Source organism: Tinamus guttatus, unplaced genomic scaffold, assembly GCF_059628265.1.
Source record: "Tinamus guttatus ecotype Peru unplaced genomic scaffold, ASM5962826v1 Tinamus_guttatus_pri_ptg000039l, whole genome shotgun sequence".
Lineage (NCBI taxonomy): Eukaryota > Metazoa > Chordata > Aves > Tinamiformes > Tinamidae > Tinamus > Tinamus guttatus.
In genome coordinates, this window is record NW_028288573.1 from 485,320 (window position 1) to 512,503 (window position 27,184).

At 42.3% G+C, this 27,184-nt stretch overlaps 2 protein-coding genes across 2 annotated transcripts in view; one reads left to right on the forward strand and one right to left on the reverse strand.

Annotated features, from left to right (window-relative positions):
• SYN3 (synapsin III) overlaps positions 1 to 27,184 on the forward strand; it is a 189,784-nt gene that overhangs the window by 55,763 nt on the left and 106,837 nt on the right. The window contains exons 5-6 of the mRNA XM_088535308.1: positions 2,645 to 2,801; positions 8,576 to 8,665. Coding sequence (XP_088391434.1) covers positions 2,645 to 2,801; positions 8,576 to 8,665 — 247 coding nt within the window. The remainder of the gene's footprint in view (positions 1 to 2,644; positions 2,802 to 8,575; positions 8,666 to 27,184) is intronic.
• TIMP3 (TIMP metallopeptidase inhibitor 3) overlaps positions 14,722 to 27,184 on the reverse strand; it is a 34,264-nt gene continuing 21,801 nt past the window's right edge. The window contains exons 2-5 of the mRNA XM_088535245.1: positions 23,698 to 23,780; positions 17,921 to 18,032; positions 17,138 to 17,259; positions 14,722 to 16,508 (exon numbers count right to left, since the gene is read on the reverse strand). Of these exons, the coding sequence (XP_088391371.1) occupies positions 16,311 to 16,508; positions 17,138 to 17,259; positions 17,921 to 18,032; positions 23,698 to 23,780 (515 nt within the window). The 3' untranslated portion in view covers positions 14,722 to 16,310. The remainder of the gene's footprint in view (positions 16,509 to 17,137; positions 17,260 to 17,920; positions 18,033 to 23,697; positions 23,781 to 27,184) is intronic.

A 27,184-nucleotide genomic window follows, 5' to 3' on the forward strand; every position in this document is an offset into this window, starting at 1 on the left:
TTTAACTAATAACTATACAAATTCAAAGTTGTTTGTTAGAATAAGACTTGTATTCTGAAAATGAGCAGTAGCCTGTGAAAGTAATCTACCAAAACAGTAAGAAACTTCTTCGGCAGAGCAATCAAGCTCTTTTTCTCCCCAGTTCACTAGTAATCCCAGTCATTTAGAGTTCATGTTGCCATTTCCACTGTGATTATTTGTTTTCCTTTTCATGCCTAACTTTCTAACCTCTTAATGCTGCGTTTTGCCACTGGTCTCTGTTTCTCCTTTGCAGACGTCTCCCAGACTCCATGGCTCTCTAGCTGATGTTTATTCTCAGCTAGTTCCAGGCCTTGCGCTCCTCTGCTTTTTCCTCAGTATCCATGGGAACATGGTCATTGTCACACAGTTTAAAAGAGACATTCAGTGTCCACCTTCGTTTTAAAAAGATTCACTTCTCATCTGCTGCATGAGAGAGTGCCCTGCCTTCCTACATGATGCAGAGTTTGGGAATAGGCTTTGCTACATTTATTCTGCATTCTTGTGTCCGTCTTGTAAGTTGAAAAAACTCTTCCTTTGCCAGGATCTAAGAAGACAAGAGCTTTTTCTAAGCTTTTGGCTGGCAGAAATAAAGCCATTGAAGGCAGTTTCCCAGCCACCTCAGGTCCTGCCCTTCCTGGCCACACTCGTTAGCATGCTTTCTACCCACCTCCGCACCTTATGCCCACCCCTGGGTGTTGGGAGGCAATGTTCATACACAAATAACGGTGGCTTCTTCAGGGGAGACCAGAGCAATGGTCTAGACCATTACATATAGGGTATAAGTACTTATAAGTAAGTGGTCTTCCCTAAGTCAAGCTGCAGAAAAGGCCTGAGCCATAGCAGAGACCCATTTCTTCTTTACATGAATGAAGGGGGTTCATGCCTGAAGCTCCTGCCCCTTTGAGCACCACACTGTTCAGTAATGAACAGACACACTGCGTCCTGATCCTAGGAAGGTAAATAGTCTTGCGTAAGTATCTGTGTCTGCCTCTACGGTGCCTTCTGCATGGAAAGTCCAGCAGAAATGGAGCAGCTAAAGCTTTCCAAGCTTAGTATTTGCTTGCTGTTCCTCAGCAGGGGGTCCCCTCTTGCCTCACCCCCATTGACATCAGGGAGCTCCATAAATCAGCCGCGCATTGATAGTGCAGCCCTTCTGATGCTCATTATGCATCTCGCTGCTGGAGGAAAACACCACCGTTGGTGCCAAGTACATTAAGGAACCCGCCTGGGTTTAAAACTGCGCCATGGGAGGTAATCACAACATTTCCAAGCCTTGGCCTCTTGCATCACAAAAGCAAAGCCTGTTCCTTGCCATGTCTAGAGCCATAACAAAAGGCCAAGGCCAACAAACAAAATGAACAGCTTTGAAACAACAAAGCTGTTCTGGATTTTGTGCACAGTGTTTGTTGCCACATTCTGGCCCAGAGTTACCATCTCGTATTTCCCTGCCAGAATGATGGAAACATAAATAGGGGCTATAAACCCAAGTATTTCCAGCTTATACATCCAAAGGATAGAAATTATAGTCTCTTAGCAAGGAAAATGTTCGAGGGTAGTGAGGTAATGGGACCTGGTTAGAGAGCTCATTTCTCTGAAAAAAAAACCTTTAATACAGCATGGATTTTTTTTTCCAATGTCCTTGATGCAACCTTTACTAAAGTATAAAATAATCCCCTGCTTCAGTGGAAAAGCCCCTTCCATGACTTAAAGAATGAACTGCTGAGCTCCGTTTTGGAATTTTTTTTTTTCCAGCTGCTGTTTCCAAAGGCTTGTGAATTTCTCCAAAAACATAATATCACCAAGGAATGAGCTCTGGCAGACTGAATTGCCAATCCATTGCCTATTGGCTTACCTAACAAGTGCCTCACGTTTCTGTCCATTGGATTACAGCTGCTGCCTTTGAACCGTAGGAATTCTAGGTCCAGCCTTGCTAAATAATGCTCTAGAAGTCCATACCATGAGTCACATCACTGGACTGGGGGCTCTGCTGATTTGATTAATTGCCTTATCATATCAGCACTTTACTTGTTGACATGTAGCATAAGAGCCCAGTATGTGATGCATGTGTAGTAAGCTGATTAAAGGAGGAATGTGTGTTAATGCATAGATGGGTGCAATAGCTTTATGAAATCCCTCATGATCTTCCCGCCCACTGGGCATTGCTTCAATATTCAGCTCAGTCATCAGGAAACACACTCTTGCTCCCTCATCTGCATAGCACATTGCAACAAGTGTTGCCAAATATGGCCAAGTTTCTCAAAAGAAAATAAATTTTCCCCTCCCCCCTCATCCCCTTCCCTCCACAATAAATTTATGACCCTTGGCTCCACTTGTGGCTTGTTCCTATGCATGCCTGAGCAACATGGAAATTGCAGCAAATCTGTTTGGCATGTTTCTACACTCTCACACTTGCAGCTATGTTGGATTTTTCCTTTTTATTTTTAATGACTAAGGTTTCTTGTGTGCTTTGTTACCTTTTGACACGAGCACTATATGACCAGAGGCCCCAGGAAGAGCGGCATGTTAATGAAAGGGCAAGGAGAAGGATGGAGAAGAAATAGGGAAAGGCAAGAAGCATTGCTGAGCATGGAGCATAAAACCTTGCTCCCGTCCTGTTTTCCAGGTCCTTCAAGCCTGACTTTGCTCTGATCCGGCAGCACGCCTACAGCATGGCGCTAGGAGAGGACTTCCGCAGCCTCATCATTGGCCTCCAGTACGGTGGCGTCCACACGGTCAACTCCCTCTACTCCATCTACAACTTCTGCAGCAAGCCCTGGGTGGTAAGTGGCCATCTAGCCCTACTGCATGTCGATGCTGCAAAGTAAAAATCTAGCATCAACGAAGTACCAAATTCACTTTCCCTTTTTTTTTTTTTTTTTTTTTTTTTTTTAAGAAATCCACCTCTTTAAGCTAAAGCCATACCTCAACAACCTATCCAGTTGGGAATTCTTAAACAAAACAAAAAGCTATCCACATTTCTCCTTTATCAGCCTCTAGAAATAGCACGGTGTTATTTACTCGCCTTGAGTAGAAAGCTTTGTTCTGTCTCAGATTTCCACCGGTGGCAGAAAGTCAGTAATATTTCGATTTGTTGCATGGCAGAGTAGGTTGTTTGACAGAATATGGCTGGTATGACAAAATAGCCGAGTCAGTTTTTGGTAGCAGTGCAAGACAGCCTCCTCCACCTGTTCTGTAAATTTTGGCAAGTTCATTTGGAAGTCTCAGGAAATCTGGAAAACTGTTGGCATTGGCTTACCTCAGCCCTAAACAAAAGTTTGTAATAATTCCCTGGACTTGTTTTATGATGAGCTTTAAGTCGGCAGGAACTGAAGAAGCAGGAGAGCCAGAGGATAAGGCTCGCCATCATAGGACCTGCAGGAACAAATCAGATGTCAACATCATTTCAGAGCCTTCCAAGCAGTTTCATCCCAGAGCACCCTCCCTGGTCACTGATCCTTCCAGAATGCAAGTTTCCCCTGCACTGTTCTAGGAATGAAGCAGGGAACTACAAGCTAAACAGAAGTGACAAGGACAAAGGACATTCCCATGAGAAGATATCTCCCCCACTGGAAAATTTTAAGATACTCCTTTAGGAATTTTCCTTTCTCATTTCACAAATATAGCCTTGGTTGAGAAGTAACATTTCTAATAAGAGGTAACCATTTTCCTTGTTACTTTAATAAGTCTTTTCTTGATTTCTTGGAATAAATATCCTCTAAGTCTCCAGAGTGTTCATTGGTAGTTCAGTACTGCTAAGGTCTGTAATGATTCAGTCTTTTTTTTTTTTTTCATGACTATGCAGTGCTGAATTTAACCCGTTTCCTACTGAAAAGCATTATATTCATCGTTGTCTTAGTTTTCACCCATTTTATGGCATTTGGAGTTTTCACCAAAGATATAGCATTGCGTAAGGTCAAGATTTAGCAAAGGGGAAGCAGAGATTTGGGATTCTAAGTCCTGGCTATGCAGCCTGATTTTCCAAAGTGTTATGTGGCCTACAGGTCACTGAGCTGAGTCTAGCAAACTCCATTTTGTGGAAGGAACCTGTGGATCTGCCTGCATGTAGAATTGAAGGCTAAGCAGTTTCCAGTCTCTCAGAATTTCTGCAATGTCAATCATTTCCAGAATCCTAGGAGCTTTTCAAAACCAGGACTATTTTTCCTCTCCATTTGGTTCAATGATTACAAGCATTTCTCATTATTGCTATTAATTTGACTTCCCAACTAGATAGATTTAAAGCTCTCATTACCTCTCAGAGACCAAAGATGGTGCCAATCATGGTGCTCTTCGGTGCTTATACCTGCATAGCAAGCCCTGGAGAAAGCATGCAGGTGATCAGAATGCAAGACTGCATCCTGGCCTTGCAAAAGTATTGCAGAGCACTAATACACTGGGCAATGCCAGTCCTCTCCTCCAAGAAAAATCTCTTTTCCTTCTCTCTATGGGTAGTAAGTTTGTCCTCAGTCCACAAACTAGTGTTCTGGGAATGGAAAGGGGAGGAAGAGGGCAATCAGCACAAGGTTTGCTGCTAGATTTTGTCTTTGTTTTCTGCAGACTGAGTTGACCTCAGTGACCAGACAAAAAGTCTCTGCCTATACACTGACTTTTACTGAGGAAAACTGTCATGTGGTATCTTCCATCTGATTTGGGAATTGAGTCTGTCACTGTTTAGTTGAGTTTTTTCAAATCATTCCTTGTAATTATGGTTGTGCTGGTGTGCAGTGGCCTCCTCAAGATGTGACAGGCTTATTTTTAGGAATCTAAAATAAAGGAAAACAAACAAACTCAGCACATTGTAAAAAAAGACCAGGGCTGGCAAGGTAGTGTGGGAGAACTTGGCTCTGCCAGGAACTCATCTTTAGCTATTCTGGGTCTGATTCTGCCATGTTTTACTCATGGGGAATATGGCTGACTCAGACAGCCTTCCCAGAAAAGTCGAAGAAATGACTTGTAAACATTTCAAACGGGTTTACAGAGTGCATCTTCTCCCTTTTGCTCCCGCATGCACATTACTCTCCACCCCCAAATAGAAAGGGTGTAACTAATTACCCAATCTAAGACCTGAAATGGGATCTGAGCTGGTATTTGGCACCACATAAGTTTTATTAGGTTGAAGTGAATTCAGGCAGAGATTGCAGTGAGACCTCTAAGGAAGGCAGAAAGCTTCCCTGAGAGCAGAACCGGAAGAGTTTGTGATAGCTGGAAAATGAGAGATAGGGACAGACCATTTTACTTTAATGCATGTTCCATTTTGATTGCAAAACAGACATCTTAAAATGAGAGATATGTTTAACAAAGATTACTGGAAACTTTTTGGTCCTATGAAATTGTTGAGATACACTAAGAAATGAAATTAGATCCTCTTGGGAAATGCACTTTTCACTTTTCCCTTTTTTTTTTTGACAAAGATGGTTCCGTTTTTTTGAAATGTTTATGATTTGGTGGAAGAAGATGGAATGGAGACTGTTTTTTCTTGGCAATTTGCAATGATGTTTTCTCAGCAACTGTAATTACAATCAGCTGAGTTTGGGCTTGAGTTTACTCAAATAAGCAGACCCCTGTTTAATGACATTTTCCAGATTTCCAGTGCTGCAATAGACATATCTTCAAATATTAAAATCTGCATTAAAGCAACATGGACAGTTTTAAACAGAAATTACTGGGAAAAAAAAAAGACATATTCAGGGGGATCTCACACACAGAGAAGTGGAATCTAAGATGATCACAGAAATATGGAGATATAGTGCTACAAGCACACAAGAACCAATGCTTTAACCAGTCAGAATAATTTTGTTATAAAGGTTACAGTACAAAATACTGTAGAAACAATGCTGATACTAGTACTCATATTACATTCAGTAATGTCCACAATTGAAAGACACATTTTGCATCTGTAAGACTGCAGTAAATATGAAGCCTTGAAAATCAGAGTCTTCTTCAGAGCCCAGGAGAATCCCAGCCAAAGTACCATTGACTATGAAGTAGTATCTACTTCCTGGTAGCCTAGATGCCTTAGAAATGTGCACCATAGGCCTTGAGATCCATTCAGTAGACCTTTTTTTTTTTTCCTCTGTAAAGACTCCCTAACAATCTGATGTGGAAGAGATCAAACCAACTTAAGCAAGACAATGCTCTTGCATACCTGCTCCAGGTGCATCAAACCCAGATTGTGCCACATGGTCTTGCCCAGAGCAGCTCTGTGGTCTGCATTCAGTCTCGCTTATATCAGCGGGACCAAAAATAAGTATTCCTAGCAAAGCGTGGAAGAAAGGGAGGTACATCTAGCTGAGCTGCTGACAGTGACATTCCTACCCATGTAAAATACACCAGGATGACCATTGGGCTCTTTTAATAGGTGTCTAAAAGGCTATTTTAACACACAATATGGGTGTCTCTTAGCCAATATCCTGCCCTTACTGATCATATCCACCCTGCAAAAAAGAAGGGAGCTGACCCATGAGGGTCAATATCAAAGTGAGAACTTTTTGCAGGCCTGACCCACTGAGGAGACCCTCAGCTGGTTCAGTCCCCTCACCTGTTTGTCTGAAATGCTTGTTATTTCAGACACAGCCAAGAGCTACATGCTTCAAAAGGAAGCCCAAGGAACCAGTCAAGATGCCATTTGTCAACTGCACAGTTGTTCCAGTTATTTTATTTTCACTGCTTCCCTAGGATTGCATGGATGTCACCTCATTGCCACGGCATCCACGGCTCGCCAGGGTTGTGTGCACATGCAGCAGGCAGCATGTGCTGCTCTCAGCCAGGGTGTTTTTCTTCCTCTCCCTGTCTCTGTCTCATTCTGTTTAAGTCCTGTTTGCTCGCTTTGCTAGTCAAAACAGGGCTTTATTTTTCTTCTCTAGGATGTGCAGAGCTAGTGCAAGTAGTTAAGAGAAGCAACTTCCCCAACATCAACACCCTCCATGCCAACAATAATTATTCTACATGGGGAGTTTTTCTCTTATCTGTTGATGCATGTGAGGGAGTGCCGGTGTTAGTGATGGGACACGACAGATCTTGATCATTTCTGGACTTTTTTAATGCCACGTCTTGACCCGTGAGATTAAGAAGAGGATTCTTCACATTTGTCTGCAAATCTGCTGGCAGCTGCCCCTTCAACATGTGTCTGGCACACACCCTGAAACCTGATTTTTTTTAGGCTCTGCCTGAATTTTTTACACATATCACCCTTTAATATCTGAGGGAATATTTCTCTACCAACAAGAGAAGATTCAGTATCATATGCAGAAATGCTTTTGCGTAGAGTAGTCTAGTGGCTGTGATAGGAGCCCTAACATAGGTACTCAGCAGAAAACCTTCTTAGTAGTCTTCTCCTTAATTTGCAGTGTAACCTTGGGGCTGCAATTTGGTAGTTTCACTGTCCTCAGTCAGGGTTCAGGAATGTTTAGAAAATATAAGATTAGGTAGCTCATGTTGTTCGGGAGAAAAAGGGTTTTCTTTCCAGCACCTTGCTCACCAAATGTCTACCTCCTTCCCTTATCTGTGTGAGCTCCCTCATCATGAAAGCATCCCTAGGGTTACTGGAGAACTTGAACTCTTGCAAAAAGAACTGCACAGTGAGACGGGACCCAAGCTGGAGGCATTTCATGAATTCAGAATGGCTTACCAAACTTCTAGGTATTGTTTTATTTTCTGTTCAAAGGGCTTGCAAATTAGGTTCAGTTTGTAAATGATTTTGCAAATAGGATATCAGTGGGGAGTTCAGTCACATATACCAGCTCAGCAGGAGCCAAGATTCTTGCTTCTTTTGGAGAAATACACAGTCATTATAGTCTCCTAACACTCATTAAAATAATTGAACTGCAGTATTCATCCGTATTTCCCTTTCTGCAAGACTGCCAATCTAACCACATCACTGCCGCTTCAGCATTGCCTATGGTAATGGGGAAGAAAGCAGGGTGGCTTGATGTGTGATTCTAAATGCTCTTAAATCTCTCCTGAGTTCTCTGACTAGGCATGACCCTGAATAATAAGCAAATAATAAGAGTGATAACAGTGGTGATAATAGCAAAGTTCATTGTTATCCTTGTGCGTGAAACACTGGTGCTCTTGCTTTCCCTGCAGATGTTATACGTTGCTTTCTCTGGACATCATTTTCACAGAATGGTGCAGGCCTCAGATTCACTGGTAAACGGGGTCGGGAGAGGAGATGATCTCCCCTGCCCCCTGCCCTGTGTGGAGGGCTGCTCTTCTGAAAAGGGCCCACCAGCCAACCATATGTGGAAAGCAAAGTTTGTTCACAGCAGATCTTTAACTGAATCCAAACTGATCTTCATCTCTTTAATCCCTCCTCTGCTCTCACAGTCCAAGATTTGTGTGCTCCGCCTGGCTTGGGCCTGGATATCTAGATCAAGCTGATATTTTTTTTACTACTGCCAACTCTAAGTATCAATGATGTGGGCAATAATTGCAGTTTTCTCACTTCCTTCACCAGTATGAGAACATTTTGCAAGCACTTAACTATCACGCAGCAGGCCACTGATATCCTCTGTGTCTGTTTTTTCTTCCCCTCCCTTTCTCTCCCCTCCTCCCCAAGTTCTCTCAGCTCATTAAAATCTTCAACTCGCTGGGTCCTGAGAAGTTCCCCCTCGTGGAGCAAACATTCTTCCCAAGCCATAAGCAGATGGTGAGTACCCTCTCCTTTTTCTGTTTCCAAAGTGTAATAAGGAGCAGGGGGGGAGCCATGAATATGAGTTGGGCATGAGAGATGGCAGTGGGGACACTGGGGCTAGCCTCAGTTTTACTCAAAGAGGAATATCAGCTAAAAAGTGATAAGCAAAAACACCATTTAAGAAGCGTTTTTCCTTATTCCCTAGCCTTTCCTAAGCTCGCATATGGACCCTCCACAAAGTGAAAATGAGAGCAGTCTCAAAAAAAAAGACAAAAGTCCATTGTAAAATATGGTCAACAAAAGCTCATCCCTTAAAGTAAGGAAAGTGAAAATGAGAGCAGTCTCAAAAAAAAGACAAAAGTCCATTGTAAAATATGGTCAACAAAAGCTCATCCCTTAAAGTAAGGAAAGTGAAAATGAGAGCAGTCTCAAAAAAAAAGACAAAAGTCCATTGTAAAATATGGTCAACAAAAGCTCATCCCTTAAAGTAAGGAATCTCTTTATTAAGATAAAGTGTATTTCTCCTCACTCCCCCGCACTGTCATTGTTGACCAGGCACTGAAGATTCAAGATGTGGGCTGTAAAAGATGCTTGTTTGACAGTATCCAGTTACTTGATCTGTTATGTGGTTGTCATCCATGAAAAATGTCTATCAATCAGCCTCATTGGCTTGTCAGTGTAAACTGCAGTTTTTGAGAAAGAAGATGTCTCACCTTGCGACACTTCCTTTGCCTAGTCGCTCTGGGGCGTCTAGTCTTCCTGTCAATGACCAAACACCTATTTGCTTGCATGGTTACAGTGCAGTTACTGTACTGACCTCTTAGGACACCTTCCAAAGAGATCCATGTAGTTTCCTACGGGATATTTGCCTTTAGTCCTGGAGAAAAAGTCAAAGTGAGTGGCTTTAAAACTGTTCGTGTCTTTTGTTTTCCTGGATTGATGAAAAGTCTGCTGTGAACTTTTGGTCCCAATTTACACATATGAATTTCTGGTTCGTCTTAGTTGGCTGTGGCTTTGATAAGATCCCCTGCATGTGAACCATGACCCATACGGGAGTCCTCAGCTGTTTGAGCTTGTTTTCTATGGTTTGCTCCATGGTCATGGCCTCAAGGTGCAGGCCTGGAGGCCTAAGAGAGTTGTGATGTCAACCCTGGGTTCAGAAGTGTTTTAAGTCCCTCTTTTCCCACAAACTTCTTGCCACACTGTGGGCCAACTCTGATGCCTAATCAGAACTAAGCACTTAATGGAGCTTCAAAATTCTAAGAGAAGATTACCTTAGACTCTTGTGAAAAATTCCACAAATGCTCATTTTCACCCCAGGCACCCAAATACCTTGAAATGCTAGTCCTCTCTGATCCAACCCTCTGTTCTCTCCACGTGTGCTGTGGGGACCTGGGCACTTCCACACTTCACAGGCTTGTCATGCAGGTAAGTACAGTCATGCTGTGAAGTGTATCAGCAATTCAGGGGTAAGAGCTGCACTTGCCTTTTAAGACAAATAAACAAATAGATGCTTCTTACACACCAGCCTAGAGTTTGCTCCAGATTTTTAAGGCAAATCAGTTGATACATTCAGTTTCACTAATTTCCTCTAATCGATAAAGAGGGCTTTGTTACATGTGTAATGCTTCAGGACAGTTGCAAGCTTGTTTAACCACCACTTTGGGAAGGGTGGCTTTGGAAGATTTGAATAATCTTCTCAATGCAAATATTTCATCTAGGAATATGGCATTGTTTTCCTGTCTGGAAATAATCTATTGAACGATTCCTCTACATGTAGGTATGTTCGTTACAAGTGCAGTAGTTTGGTTTAGCACACAAGCAATTCTTAATTTCATATATTTGTCTTCTTTGTAACAGTTATTGCTCACCATTTATTATAAATAACTGCTCAACAGTTATTTATAGCAGTTGTTCACCTACTTGTGGTTGCTATTGCTCTTATTTCCAGGAGAATAAAGAAACCTTTATAAACTGTACATAATCTCATTTGAACACAGACACTGCTGTCATGCAAGCTTGAGTAATGTGTTGTAAATCAGTCACTTTCCAAACATTTTCTTAAGCAATAATCCATTTAGTCATTTTCAGACTTGTCCTTTTTAGACTGGGGTGGAGGTGGGGTGGGCATCTGCTTCTTTCTGGTGACTGAGGAAAAAGGAATGAAACCTTGAGATCCTTTCTAGCTGTATTTTCATGCTACTCTGTCCTAAGGAGGCTAAGAGAGGGCAAGTATTTGCCAACCAAGCTGGGTTCTACTCATAGCTCTACAAAAGGCTTCTGAAAGTTGCTTGCCTGCTGTCAATCAGCACCATGTATCGAACAGGAATAATGACAGTACCCCTTCCTCACTCTTTCTCTTTCCTAGGGGTGTTTCATGCCATACCAGTTAGCACTTGTAAAAAATGTTGTGGCAAACACCTTGGAAATGTTTTTTAATAAAGTTTTGTGGTTTTATCTCTGCAACATAATATACTCTTAAGCAATGATGTTCTTACAAAAGAAACTCTCACCCTTTTAAGCCAAAACTTTCCAAACTTTACCTTCTAAATTTTAGGATTAAATACAGAACTGATTAAAATTTAATTTCATTCTTTATCAATATTCTGCACAGGGATGAAAGCTTTTCCTAAAGTGAGACAAATATTTTGTAAAACTATTCTCATGAGCATTTGGATTTAGTTGAAAACACATTCTCTGATGCTTCCTTCCCATGACAATAGGACATTTTAAACTAGCCATAACTAGCAGAAAGGATCTGAAAGATGAATCTCAATGTCTTTTGCTATGCAGATATACTTTTCAACCCGCTCCCCAGTGGTAAGTTTACTGAAAATAAAAGCAATCTGGCAACTGTTCTTGCAAGGCTTTCCTGGCGCTTCAAGAGCTGGCCATAAGACTGTCTTGCTCTGTAGTGATCCCCTACAGCCAATTTTCAAGTGGCATACATGAACCTTTAAAGTGATTTTTATCTCTTTTGGGTTTATGACCCTGATAACAGATCTTCAAGATCTTCTACAGATCTGTCAACCTTACAAAAAATAGGGAGGGACTCCTGGATGGATGTTGTTACCAAAGAGCAGGAACTGCCGGGAGTGGAATGTCTGCATTGGGCCCAATAAAAGAGTTATCAAGAAAGGGAAGGAAATGAATAAATCCACTTGCAGATCCATTTGTGTTCATTTGAAGTGCACGGAAACTAATAAAAGTGAAGCAGAGACAGAATGTCTGTGATAGAAATAAAACCACTTTACTGTTTAGAATAAAAGGACACTATAAAAAGTGAACATTATGCAACATTACCTTAAAAGACAATATACATTCACTGAATATAAAATTTATAAATAACAAGGAGGAAAACTGTAAACAGTGCTACAAAATTTAGCAAATACATTCCTTTTGCACAAGATTTTTCACATGGGTTTGGCTCCCTCCCCAAATTTCTGTGACTATCAGGAACAGCAGAAGCTCTAAGAATGAAAGAAAACCTCAGAGAGAATCAGAAACCAGAACAGGCAAAGCAGCAACAAATTCTTGGTAGTTTTGTTTGTCTTTTCCTTTAACTTTTTGTCAAGACCGATTACCCAAAAAAAAAAGGAAAAAAAATTGCTTGAAAGATACATTAAAACACATTAAAATGTTTGTGCAGTTCCCTATTTTTTGTCCTGCCTTTCTAAGCTACAAATGACATTGCAAAGGAGAGATAGTTTGAACATCCTCTAAAAAAAAAAAAAAAGGGAACTTGTTCCCATAGAGGCCTTCACTTTGAAACTTTTTATAAAAACATAATGATGTATTTACCATCACCCTGGGTTATCTTTTGCTCCAACCGGTAAAAATGGGAAAGGGTGATATGCTCAGGCTTCAGAATAGTTTTCTCTAAAGGATCAAGTGACTCTTCAATACAAGGGATTTTTAAGCCTAAAACTGCAGTTTTGTCCCACCATCCTCCTATAAGGAAAGATCACTGTGCCCAAGTCACTCAAGAGGACTTTATTCAAGGTATGCCATGCACAGATGTCTTCCTTCTCTTTTCCCCCTCCCTTTTTTAGAAAAAAAAAATAAAATCAGTAATGTCTAGGTTCTCCCAAACCTTTTAAGTATTTTTCGTATTTTTCTAATTCTTGAAGGGAAAACACTCAAACAAATAAGGAAGATATCCATAAATAAAAAAGGAACAGTACAGAAATATGGCATATGCATTTTTAAAAGTACTTTTAATAAAGCTGATACATCTAAAGCGTAAGAAAAAACAAGTCCCCATCCTGTACATGCCCTCGCACACATGTGCCATTGAGAGCTCCTCTTTAACCTTAGGTTATGGGGTGAAGGGAAGAGCATGTTAGAGCTGACAGGAAGGTCCTTGTGCTCCGCAAGCCCCTTGCATCCTCCAGAGCCTGCCAGTCTGGGGGAGCTTCTTACCTGCCCTCTTCACATCCCCGTATCTGGCGTGCCCACAGACTGCACGGCCTCTTCTAGCGAGGGGGGAGTTTTGTTCATTGGCAGGTGGAAGTGACTTAGCAGAGCAGGAGAAAACAGAGCAGATATAGATAGAAATAAGTCTTCAAGTTCAATTTAGAGCCTGCTCGATCCATTTAATGGCATCCCCTGCTTTAAGGGGACCTTCATGCAAGGTTCTTGGTGCAAGCACAAGCTAAGGCTTAGCCAAGAAATACGTGTCCCTGATAGCACGCACAGAAACAAAGTTAAGAAGCCTCCCCAAAGAAATGTATTTTTACTGGATTCTTCCCCCTTCTTTTGGCTCCACATTTCTAAAAGCCTTAACAACTGATTCTTTACACAGCAAGGGAAAAGATTTGCTATCAAACCCTTACTCTTGCCAGTCGTCTAGCTGTTAGCATCTCAGAAATATTTTACCCTCTACAATATAAAATGGGAATTTGCTTCAGGAAAAAAATTCTGGTAATGGGGTTGGTGTTTTCTTGTTTACAAAGCACACAGCTACATTATATCCTACATAGGGACACAAGTCCTCATAGCATTAAAATGCAAATATTTTCACAATAATTTGAGTGCAATACTGTGATGTCTCAGCTAGCTAAAAGAGTCAGTGAGCAGGTAAAATACGCAGAGCTGCAATATAATGAAAACTGAAATCAACATTTTGCTTCATCGAGAGGCTTTCTCATTTAGCCTTCCAAAGCCACGACCAGAGGCCATGGCTCAAAGAGATGGCAACTTTGCAAAATCCCCTCAAGTTTGGTGAGGGCTCTCTCTCTCCAGGAACAGCAACGCCGCACGACGTGAGCACAGAGGGTGCAACCCTCAGCGGGGTGAGGCTGGCTCTCCTCTGCCCTCAGTGGCCCGTGATTTTGTTGCACTTGCATGGCTAAAACAGAAATTGGCTCACTGTATCCAGAGCTCAATGCAATACTCTTTCAAAGGGGCAAGATTCTGACTGATCACCCGATGGGTGCTCTGGAGCACCCTATTCTCCCTCTGATACCCACCTCATAATTTAGAAGTAGTCATAGGGAAGAGGACTTTTGGAAAGCATTCCAAGCCTGAATTACAGGAAAGTCCATCCATTTTCCATGTGTTTTATGCTGCATTGTTACTCAGAGCAGCTGAAAAATACACAAATTACTTTGTCTTTTCCTACATCAACTCTTTGAAAGTGCCTCATCGAGCTCATCTTAAAAACAAGAAGCTACGCACTTTTTGCTGTAAGAATTCTCCCAGTAAACAGCCCATTTCAACAGATGTATGTCTGCAGATGAATGCAGCACCCAGGTAGCCCAAAAAATGGCCATGCATCAGTGTCTACCTCGGACAAAACCTTTTCCATTTGGCAAAGGCACCCCAAGCAACCCGCCAGTGATTTAAAAGGTCACTAACTGCAAAATGCTGTATTGCCCCATCATTGCAACCCTTTTACCTACTGGTGGCAGCTCTGCTTTCTAAGTGGAATGAACTGAAGATACATGGAAACTTAAGATAAATAATCATAATAATACAAAAACAAAGTTAAGCATAAACTTCTCCCTGCCCAGACCCTCCCCATCCAAAACTCACTCACCCATTTTGCCAGCACCCCTTCTTCACCATCATTAAAACTTAAAATATTTTTATTTGATAAGAAAAATTATATTATAGTTTTCTTAATAAAAAACAAAATTGAACGAAAAAAAAAAAAAACTTCTCCAGTCAACAGCAAAGCACAAGACAGTAAGGCTCCTCCTCCCACATCACTGCAGGACATGGTTCGAGCACACGCACAGAGCTATGCTTAACAGTGCAGAGAGGGAAACACACTTGACAAAGAAGGAATCTTCTGGGCAGCTGAAATTTTATGATCCCAGCCAGCACTTATGAGGAGACTGCTTTTCCCTGCCTAGCTCCCCCACACACTTCCTTTCACTATATAAACAAATGCAGCTAGTGTAGCTGCAGGGGAGGAACCGTGGTGCTAGGAGGTACACAGGAAACAATGACTGTAGCTACTACTGCAGATACACTGGAGCTTCAATATCTTAAAAACGATTCACTGACTCGGAATGTCAATATTTCTGTCTTTAAAACACAATCAAACCATTCTTTTGTTTATAACACCAAAAAATCCATATCCTGTCAAAAATAGCTTATGTCATTATATGTATATACATCTTAGTTCAGCAAAACACTATTTTGGCAATAGATTCTTCTTTTATAGTAAGAGCTCTAGCAAGTCTCCCCGTTCCCTCTCTCATGTGATTGATTTACAGTGGATATTTTTTCATCTGTTTGGTTTAAAGTATCCACAAGTTAGTTTTGCTGTTGAAGCTAAGCTACAAGAATTTTCAGGGGCCAACTCTGCTCAAAACAGCATGGCACAGCACTTCATCTCCTCTGCTGTAGGTGGACTTACCTCCCTGAACTGAGGGGAAAAGGGTTTTGTTTTTCTTTTTTTTTGAGCAACAACAAAAGTACAAAATAGTCTCTCCTTTGTCCTGGGGAAACCAGGAGTTCAAACATGCTGTTACGTTCACACTGTGACTGAATTAGCTAGGACAGTCAGTCAGCAATGCTTTTACCAGATGATGTGGTCAGACGCACCAGGTGAATCCTCCCACTGCTGGAGTCAATGGAGTTGCCAATCTTTTCCACAGAGGAGGATTTCTTTTGGATGTCATTTTTTCCATAGTTTAGATTGGTTTACTTGGCTAGTTTCATCTGCCAATCTGATTAATGAAACCTGTTTTCCTTCAAATATATTTGTCCATGTATTTTCAGCACTTAGTGCATGAGAAGGGGCGAGGGGAAGCCAGCGCATAGAAGAATACAGTGCCTACTTGGCATAGTTTTTAAATTTTTGTTTTCCTAAAAAAATAGAGATTATATCACTATAGCTAATGATACATGTAAGAGAGCAAGAACTCCTTTTTTTTTTTTTTTTTTCCCTCTGGTGTGCAAAAGTAAGCTCCCAAATGTCATCTGATCAAAATGAGTGGTATCAAAAAATGGAAAAGATGATTACAACAAATTCAGTAAGATAGCACAGACTTTTTTCTTTTTTTTTTTTTAAGTGTTCGAAGTGCTAAAATTTGCAAGAAAACAGGCACTAATTTCATTGTCATCATCATGATCTGGTAAGAGTTAGTGTCCAAAGGAAGCTCAGCCACAAGTAAGGGAGAGGGGAGATACAGAAGGGATAATGTGCTCAGGGATCTGTGGCGTTGATGATGGTTTTATCTGGAGGTGCCCATCCTCTATACCAGCTGCAGTAACCTTCCACCCGCTGGATGCAGGCATAGTGCTTCGCTTGGTATCCGGAGTGGCCGAAGTTGGAGAGCATGTCTGTCCAAATGCACTCATTCTTGGAGGTGACAAAGCAGGGCAAATAGTAGCAGGGCCTGATCTGCAATTGCAAAAAGCAATCAGGTGAGGTGACATGGAAATCAACACCAGGCAAAATATCTTTTCATCAAAAACAAGGGATCTAAAATTCCTCTCCCAATTTGCTAACTCTAAATTCAGCCTCAGTTCAGTAAGCATGTAAGCATGTGCTTTATTTCACATACACAGGCAATTCCAGAGTCAAAAGGGCTTTTCAGGTGCAGAAAAACTGAGCTTGTGCCTTTATTTTTACAGGCCTGGGGCCATGAGCAACATCTAAGAGCCACTGCCAGGCTGTGAGGTTTTAACTACTCAAAATGTTTACACAGGAAAAAAAACAGACCTATCTTGCCAAACCTTCAGTACATAAATTTATTCACCTGTGAAATGATTCTGCGAGGAATCTGAAAGGGTTCCCCAGCCCAAATTAACTTTGACAAGGCATTAAAAAGGTGTGGACACAACATTTGTATTTGACTTGTCTCTTCACTGGTCTCAAAACTAAAGCTGAACTGTTCGGTTTCCTCTGCAAAAACTGCTGTCCTCCATTTCCTTTCCTGGCTGTGCACCAACATCATTGGTATTATCAGCCAGAGAAATTGAATTCTAGTTTGAACATCTTAATGCCACCTTATTAGAGACACGACATACCTTGCATCCACAGCCCAGGTGATAACGATGATTTAGTCCTTTACGCTGGGACAGAGTCAGACGATCCCACTTCTCATACCAGTTGCACAGGCCAGTGTAAACCTTCCCTTCGTACACACGACCTTGAGAAGAGAGACACGATCACAAGTTAGCACTTCTCAGCTCAACCCCTTTGCTCGTCTGCTGTGACTGCTAATGTTCTCAATATGTTTGGCTTCAGTCACTGCTCAGCAACTGCCTTCTTTTTATTAACTGGCTCAAAACCTGTTGGCCAGCGAGATTACTGCACTTTGTAAGTTAGGAGTTTTGTACGAGCTATAAACACCACCAGCAACACACAGGTGAATAACACTGTCAGGCTCCTCTCAAGCTTGGGAACTCTCACAGCTCTGTCTCCTTGCATCTCTCATCTCAACACCCTAAACTACTCCAGCTCATTCCAAATGACACCTTCCATTTCTTTCACAGCTGAGTGGCAACCTGTTCCCTGGGAAAGACATGCCAGCTCAGGTATGAAGTGGTAGCCATTTACTGATATACAGCATACTTGTCGCTACATGGCTGAGTAGAAGAGAGATATTTAAGGACAGAGAGGGCAATCTAAACCTGAGAGTGAGTCATTTGACCCTCTGCACATTGAAATACCAAATACTGAAATACTGTTGGCCATCACAATATTTGGGAAGCTGCTTATAGAGCTGTCAACACAGCTGTCCATGTCTCTAGCAGGTGTGTATGCAGAGTGAAAGAAGTTTTGATTATGAAGAAAGTAGTGTCCTTTACCTGTAATCAGATACTGGTACTTGTTGACCTCCAGCTTGACTCCGCAAAGACTCTCAGAGGCTTCTGTATAGATGTACTGAACATGTGGCATTATCTGGAAGCCCCTGTACATCTAGAGAGAACAAAAATGCTTTGAGTCATCTTAAAAAAAAAAAAAACTTAGATTATTTAGAATTTAAGTTCCTAGACTTTGGTGCCAGGCAGTGAACTTTTAGTGCTTACAAAGGTGAAAGATAAACAGCTGGATTCTGAGGGAACTCTCTTCACCAATATTCACTGATAGAGAAGAATTCCCACCTGTACAAGCTGCTGCAATTCAACACAGGGACCTCTTTTTCCACTTGCATTAGTTTCAGGGGCACTAAGTGAGCAAAGTGCTGACATGGCAAGGTCTGCCAGCATCCTGAACAATTTCTTTGTCCTTTATGGAGCTCATAATGGGGAAAAATAAATTAGTTCAAGTTTGGATTCCTTTTTACCTCATGTGATTTTAATGATTTCCTCTCATTAAAGGGATTTTTTTTTTGAAATAATAGCCCAAATTTTCCAATGTCGATGCTGTAAGAGCTTTTGGTACTAGATCTAAGACTTCAAATCAAATGCCTCCTTTTCACACACTTAGAATACACAACTTCCACTGACCAGGACCAGGACTTAATGTTTCTCAAAGTAAAGGAAAGCAGAACAGAATTCTACCCGATTTCCTAAAATTAGCCTGGTCCTACTGGTAGGTGCCATACAGAAAATATCATGCATATAGAATTCCTCTACTGTCCTTTACTGTCCTTCTCCTTTTTCACAATCTTGCTCAAGTTGAAGCCTACAACAGTTTATTTGAAATTTGAACCTGTGCATATTCTGACAGTCCTGGAATCAGAAATTCTCATGTGTCCTTATCTGGCCTGACATAACTGTTGCACTTTAGGGAAACTTATGTTTGCCTGGTACTAGCACAATGAAACAAATATGCAACGAATGCATTTTTAAAAATCAATCATATACTATCAACAAAAGTTACAGGACCATATATAGGACATACCCATGTGCCCTACAGTAAGCACACAAGTCCTGCACTGAATAGGAAACCTTGCCTTATCTCTCCTTTATCCCTGCAATTTTGTTGGTATGGGATGATCTACTCAGATTTTCCAGTAATGCTCAAGCTAGTTGGAGAGTGAGGTTCTGGCACAGGCACCCTGTGCATCTTTAGATGAGCACTCTAGCTCTCAGCATACTTTGGTTCCTCATCAGTAGAGCAGCTCTGCCTTCCTGCACGAGGATACTGTGAGGATCTGCACATGTAATGAAGATCATGTGTTCCGACCTCATTCCAGGGCACGGTGGCGAGAAGCTAAGGTAGCAGTATCTAAGTGTGTAAGGGTAGGTACGACAACACCTGGGGATGCCCAGCCTCTCCAGCCAGCTCATGAGCTGTAGTGCAGAGAGCTTATGAACAGTGCAGGCAGTCTGCTCTTCCAAGTGCTAAAATATCCAAGTAGTATGAACTATACACATTCTGCCCCTGTGCAGCAAGAAAAACCATCCTTCTGGGGAAACACTCAGGCCCTCCCCTTCAGACATGAGTCCTTGCATCTTCTACACCACTGAAGTCAACATGGTTGACTCAGAAGTTGCTAATGATGCTGAACTAGTGCATGTTATCATCAAGAAGAGCACTGCCAGGGCTGCAGAAGGAAGCATGCTCCCAAGAGCCACTTCACTTCACTTTTCTCCTCCGTGATTCTCAGCAGGGCCAGCAGCCATCATGCTGATTTCCCCTAGTGAGGGCGAAAGGGCCTATCCCATCCTATCTGACTAAAGAAAAACCACCATGACCTTGGTCCAAAGAGGAGGAAAAAAAGAAAGGGGGGGAATTGTCTACAGGTGTCCCCTTTCAAAACAAGGCACTGTAAGCATTATTTTTGGATACACAAAGTATCCTGGAAGTGCTATTAGACCAGCCATAAAACTAGTCTCTCTCCTAACTGCTACCCTCGGAGTCCTCCTGCCGCCACAAACATGTATTTTAGGGAACATAATGACAGAGAACAAAGCATTAGCCAGCATCACGTGGCGGTGCCTGCTCGTGCTCCTCCATTTGCGGCCCTATCGGCGTTCCCCTCAGCAGCGCCTCAGAAACGCGCAGGCGAGGCCTGCGGTGCTTCCTGACGTACGATTAACTTCATGCCATGCGATGCCATGCGATGTTCCTCGCTCCTTCCACCTCATGTGAGCTCACGCTGGATACCAAGGCCTGGAATCACGATGCCGAACTTCAGCTCCGTGAAGTTGAGGGGCTTCATATATATTAGGCTCCCTCTCCAGTCAAATGCCAGGCTGGCACCTCCAGAACTATTCAGTCCATCCAGAAGCAGCCATCTACACCTGGTAGGCTTAATCACTCTTTGGTGGTGCCTGTCCCTCACCACTGAGGATCAAGAGAACAAGAAAGGCTAGATGCTTCACTTTAGGCACCTAAAATTAAATGAAATTAAACCCTCTCTCCTTCTTTCCTCTTGTAACTATCAGGTTTCACCCCGTTAGCTCCTTTTAGAGATTTGCAGCAGAGTGAAGAAGGACTCACGGCTTCTGGCAGCCTGTGCTAAGTGCTGCCGTGGCCAACTGACATGGGACTGAGCGTGCACACAGAGCAGCAATATCCTATCTCCTTGTTTCCTTTGCAGTTTCCTGAAATAGCTTTGGGCCCTTCTCAGAACACGCTGCAGCGCCACAGCACATGCAGAGGTTAGATCAGTCCTGTGCAGAATTCCGACACATGATCTTAAAATATTCTTGAAGTATTTGAGAAAGCAATGGGAGGAGGTAGGCAGTGCTTGAAAAAGCACAGAGCCTTTTCAAGCAGAAAACCTAAACACCAGAAAGCGTGACACTGCTGCATGCCTGGGCGCTGACCTTATGCTCTAATCCAGGCCCCGATCTGGTTCAGTTGTGAAATTCAGCAGTGAATTCAGGAATATTACGGAGAAAGAACCAGCCACAGCAAACTTAGGAAAATCATGAAGAAAAATACAAGGATAGTTTGTTGCCTTTTAAGTCTGTCAGTACTCCTCACAGGCAATTTAGCAAGAGAGAATGGAGTAAGGGACTTGGGTTTTGTTTTTTCACCTGCAGGTGCAGGTAGGTTTGCAGGTGGCCAGAAAGCCCTGTCACTTGATCTAAGTTCACTTAGTTTTATCTTCTGTGTTGTTCCCATGCAGCTGTGCAGAGCCATAGGCCTCCATAGTTTTCTTTTCAGCAGGAGGACAGACGCATTTCTTTGGGGTGAAAAGGGCAAGATTTGGTACATCACTCTCTGCTCCCCCACTGCACGGAGCTGAATCCCTTCTTATCCTGAGCTCTCTTAGCTCAGCAGAAAGGCAGGAGGACTTCACAGGAGACACTCGGTTGGTCTGTTTATCAAGAACTAGGTCCTCAGGACATTCCAGCTCAGCTGAGCACTTTGGTTCAGGATCCTTCCTGCCAAGGATCGCAGCTAAATGCACAGTACAGCATCCTACCTGCCCACCATTTATGCAGCAGGGCATAATGTGCCCTTAGAGGCTCTTTGGCCAGCACATGATCTCCCCCTTCAAAAATCTCTCTTGCTTTTATTGCTCAGGTTGTTACTTAACAAAACACTGGGGATCTGTTCCTGCAGAATGGCAATTGTTCTCTTGTGGTCTTGGCATGGGGACTTTGCAGATTAATGCAGTGTGTGCTGTAAACACCCTGCACCTGTGCTGCAGAACAACCCAATGAAAACAGAGTCAGGACGGGCTCAGACGCTGTACGCAGAGACTGACATGAGGTTGTCCTCTGGCAGCAGAGCGGCTATTGCTCCACCTGATGTGCTCCTTTCGCCTGGGCTTGCCCTCTTCCCCGTGCCAGCAGACACAGAAGCCTCTTCACTCCCAGCAGGGATATTGCTACGAGTTCCTGGGTCAGAGGAGGAAGCGCAATGCTCTGCCAGAGCTCTCCAGCACCGAGGCTCGCTGAGGCTGACTGGCTGTGTCATTATCGTTGGTCTTCTGGAAGGGAAACCAGCACTTGAAGGCTGTCACGCCATCGCTGAGACATACTTGTTTCCCCTCCCTCACTTGCGTGCTTTGCTGCCAGGTACCTCAGCGAGTGTCATCTCCTTTTCAGATGGCTGCACAAGTGTCGTGCTGACCTTGTTCCTCAGGACAAGAAGGGCAGAGATCAGCTGCTCTTAACGAGCCCGGAGAAGAAGTTATTATGTTCACACTCCTGCACAGCAGGTGCTTTATATCTGAAATTTCAGTGCTTGTGCAGAGAAGCGATGAAATGCAACAAAGGGTAATTCGTGCTGTCATTCTAGATCACTGCTGCACCCCTTAGTGGCCGTACACACAGGCAAATGTTGTAACTCAAGCACTGAACTCTTGGAACAGTATGAAGAAGCATTCCGGATCTGGGCAAAAGGGGAAAAGTGAGAAACAGAAGACCAGATGAAGCCACCACGGTGTGTGGCTGCTAAGTAGCTTTGTGCAATGAGGCCTGCTGAGCTGGAGGGTGACAACGTGGACGAGAAGCGCTACAACTCTGGCGAAACCAGGGACAGCTGGCAAAAAAAGGGGGCGGCAGCTCTGTCGCACCCTGGCCAACAAAACCAGCTGCCTCTTTTACAAATACAAGCTGGCCAACACATACATATATTCTTTTTAAGCAAAACAACATATTTTTAAAGATTAGGGAAATCCATAAGCCCCGTACCTCATGCCCTCTTACGCAAAGTGCAAGCACCCGAGCCTGGCGGAAGGGCCATGCCAAGGCCAGATTTGGCTCTGTGTGCGGTTTGTGACAGCTTATGAAACAGCCTTCACGTCGCTTCTTCAGAGCTTGGTTGCTTAGCTATAAACTGCCTTATAAAGAGAGTTACTGTTATGAGGCAGGCAAGTGACTGTTTTTTTCTGAACCTTTAGTTTGTCTAATATGTTTCAGATTTCTGCAGTCTCTGCCAAGCTTTTCCATTCCCCCCCACCTTTTTTTTTAAAGACATAAACCAGTCTTATGACTGGAATAATGTAGCCAAAGAAAACAACCTAGGGCTGATTTTTAACATTATATAACAAGAGGTCAGTTAAAAAATAAATAAAAAAAAAGAAAGTAAGTCCAAAGCAATAGGCTTCGCCCATCTGTGTAGCAGAGAATTAGGGTTCTGGAGGGAAGAACTAGAGAAACCAAGGGACTGGTGAGAAGCACTCCTTTTTACTTCCGAGTCCACAGTTTATAGTTCTTCAAAGCTGATGGTATCTGATAGCTACAGTGCTTGCTTTAGCTGTTGGACAGTCTTTATATATAGACTTCACCGTAACAGTTTCATTTATTCTGTGCGTGGAAAAAATGCTATCATTCTAACCGGCAGCCATGAAAAACACAAGGGAAGAAGCAAGACGACGCATGGTGAACTCAATGAAAGGACTGCAGGGAAAGGCTTGCATTTCCACACTCTAACACTGTGCATGTTGAACACAAGCAGGACTCTGGCATCCAGAGGGGCGCACCTGGCACCTTTCACCAGCAGAAATGTTAAAAATAAATCAGGAATTTGGGCATTCAGCATTGTTTGTTAAGAATGGCCTTTTCTCGCTCCTTTCCCCTCTCAAGGAAAATCTCTCTCAATTGCTGGCCACCCACCACTCTGAAAAACCAAAAGAAAAGTTGCAGTTTTGCTATTTGTGAGATGCAGCCTCTGTTGGTTATTACACATTAATTACAGTCATTAACATAACTACAAGAAATGCCTGCAAACACACCTTCATCTGCTTGACAGTGTATCGCATCGTTCCAAATGGTCCATCTTTCATGAGCTTCTTTCCCACAACTTTAGCTCGAATTACTGTCAAAAGAGAGAAAAAATACAAGAAATTATATACATATCTACAGCTGGACATAACTCACCAGGTCTCCCAGCCTCAGATTTTTGCTACACCCTCTGTTTCAAAAAGCCATTTGGATGAACAAAACTCCAGGCCAGCCATCCTCCAGATTTATTCTAAACCCCATACAGCATGGAAAAATCAGGAAAAAGACAAAGGAAGTTTGTATTTAGAAGAAATCTAGTTCTGCAAGAACAAGCACTACTTGTATTAACGTCTCAGAGAAATTCATAAAATAGACTATAGCTAAGAGCATGAGAGATTAAAGTCTTCGTACCCAGCCTATGAAATTTATATTGAATGAATGTCTTGAACATCTTTCAATACAATTGAGATTTAACAAGCAACTACTTCTAAACTGTACAGCAGGTGTCTCATGCAGATTCTGTTTCCCCATAGCCACGACACCCCGGTCCAAGGGGACATCCCACATCCAGGGACTTCACTAGAGCTGCCACCTTTGAGTGCAGCAAAAATCCCAACCCTTGAACGAATGGCAGCTTCACTGAGCAACCAGCAAACCCATAGTGAAACCACCCAGAGCAGCTGAAAACCATCACCAGAAGTCGTGTGCTGCATTTTATTTGTTCACGGATGCTCGGGAGCACAGAGAGAGTGTGCTTGCATTTACACACATCCAGAATCCAGCCAGACGCAGACATCTCCACAGTGTCGTGCACGGACCGCAGCAAAGTCAGCTGAGCCTCAACCACGCCAAAGTAGGAGCTGTAGGTCCCTCAGATGGATCCAGCAGGTAGCTTACTGGCATTGCTTAATGAACAGTTCTCCTGCACTGCACAAAGAAATACTGTTGTAGCCATCCTCCTCTTTGGAAAAGTTCTGCAAACCTTTGGAAAACCTTCTTCTTTGGAAAACCTGCTTAACTCAGCAGGAGAGCAAATCTTAGTGACAGGGCAGGAATTATTTCTCTAAATCTCTCTCCCCTAGAACACGCGTAACATGTTATGCAAGCACCAAAAGTGGCTTAATCTTTACAAGGGCTACAGAAAATGAGTTCGGAGAGGACCAATCCTTGGAGAAATAAGAATCGTTGTTACAAAATGTTGTGCCCCAAAAATAACTCGTGCAAAGAAAAAAACAAAACAAAGTACTAAAATTTTCATCAGAAGAAGGAACATCAAAACTGCAATATGACCACTTAAATCTTACCTAGAATCATATGTGATCATTAGATTACTCATTACGGAAGCCATAAAAGCTTCCCATGTATGTAACCCAAAGGATGAACAAGTTCATAATATGATTGATGATGTAAAGCTGTAACATATAAATCCCCACAAAGCTTTTTTTTTTTTTTGGCATGGGGAAAAGTATCAGGTACTTGTACCTATAACTCTTATATGCACAAGTGCTAATGTATATTCACTGAAGATCTGGCCCAAGATTTCCAGACTTTGGAAATCCAGCAACTAAAACGGACCACAAACTATTTACCCCACACAAGAAAGGGCTACTCCTCTCACAGCAACTTTTTGCAGCATTTTATCTGCATTTTGTTGAATGTATCATATTTATACATCATAGGAAGTACTTTTTTAAAAAGTAGGAAGGCAAGGGATGGAGAAAGAGGTGGAAGATACTCCTTTACAAGCAAGAAAAAAAAAAACAAGTTATCATTTGCATTCGAAGTAGTGCCTAAGACCAGCAACAAACTTCAGAGATCCATTTGCCTAGGTATATAAGACATTAAACAAGGACCTTGTTGCTTGATAGCTCACAGGTTTTAACTAGACAAGCGCCTACAGGAAGAAGTGGGGACCAAAATAATGAGACAAATAGACCAAAATTTTAAAAATAATGAGGCAAACAGGTTGTCCCTACAGCTTTAAGTGGTACTTCCTGAAGTATCTGGAGAACAGATTTAAAGGAAGAGACAGTCCTGGTTACACAGACCAGTTCCCGGAACTTTTTCCATGAGGCTGGTGTGGAATGAAGACAAGCTCACCCTGCTCTCATTTAAATCCTATGCTTCAGCCAGACTTCTCAAATACGTTTTAAAATGAGTAAGACAATCCTGCTGGCTTCGATTCAAACAACTAACAAAACTTTTGTTCATTAATTGTCAAATGTTCGTTCTTATTTTTTTCCAAGCATCTATCATCCAGTGGCACTAAAATCATGAATTTGTACATTTTTATTTATTCTGCTATTCAACAATTTTTTCAGACTTGAATTTACTATGTTATTCTAAATTTATTAGCTACAGTGAAACACTGTCCTTGAGGACTGCAAATATCTTTTAAAAACCAGGTTATTAGGTCCTTCTGTTTGTTGGATCTCCCCACCACCATCACCGAAACCATAAAAAAAAAGTGTGCCTAAAAGTCAATGAGAATATGATTTCTTTAAGGTTTTGTGAATTCCACGGCACTTCACTGACAGGGGAGTCTATAATGACAGAGTATCAAAGGTCTTATCTGTTGCACATCTGATATACTTAAAAATATATTGTCTGCCCAACAAGACTGAAATCAGTCATGAAATCCTCTATCTTACTGACAATGATAAAGAAGTATGTCAAAAGGGGATCCTGCAAAATACTATGGTTTCCAAACCAATAATATTATTAGCATTAAAGATGATGGACATGTTTCCATTTGCTGGGAATGTAACTGAAAGCCCGTTTTCTTTGCTTACTTCACTGCTAACTTAGCAAACCTTTAATTTCTAGTTAAAGTAGCACAACTTTACAAAGAAACCGACTTTCATTTATGGACTAAAATCAACAGTTTCACTGTAAGACCAAATACCCAAAACATGTATCTTCATTAGCACATGACAGTTTTCAACGCTACACTTGTGAGCAAGTGGAAGGCCATGGAGCAAAGGACCCTCCAACTCAAGCCTACCCCTACATTCCAGGAGGCTAAATCGCCTCTCCCCGGGGATGAGGCTGCTCTTCACATCCAGCTTGATCTCCCAGAGCTCTCACAAGAGCTCCGAGCTGCAGATCTCTAGCCACAGGCTTTCCCAGTTCCCGTCTTTGTTCCTTCAAACTGCTGATCGCCAGTTTTATGGCTGAGCAGCTCTTCGCCCCAGGTCAGAGGGTAAAGAACACAGTGGGGACCATGCATACTTGTCAAAGGACTTTTTCATCCTCCGTGAAACATCAGAAATATATGGCATTTCTGCTGCAAATTCAGTCCCTGCCATGTTAGAGAAGCCTTTTTACTTCTGGGGACTTCTACTCTATGAGCAGAATGAGGCAAAAGGTGCTGCATCTGCTCCCCCTGAACTCCTTCCTCCTCCATGAAGCTCTGTTACAGTCCTGCTATTACTGATGGGAAACTTTATCCCACACAAGTGGTCACCAAAATAGCTGCATGTTTTTAAACCACAATTC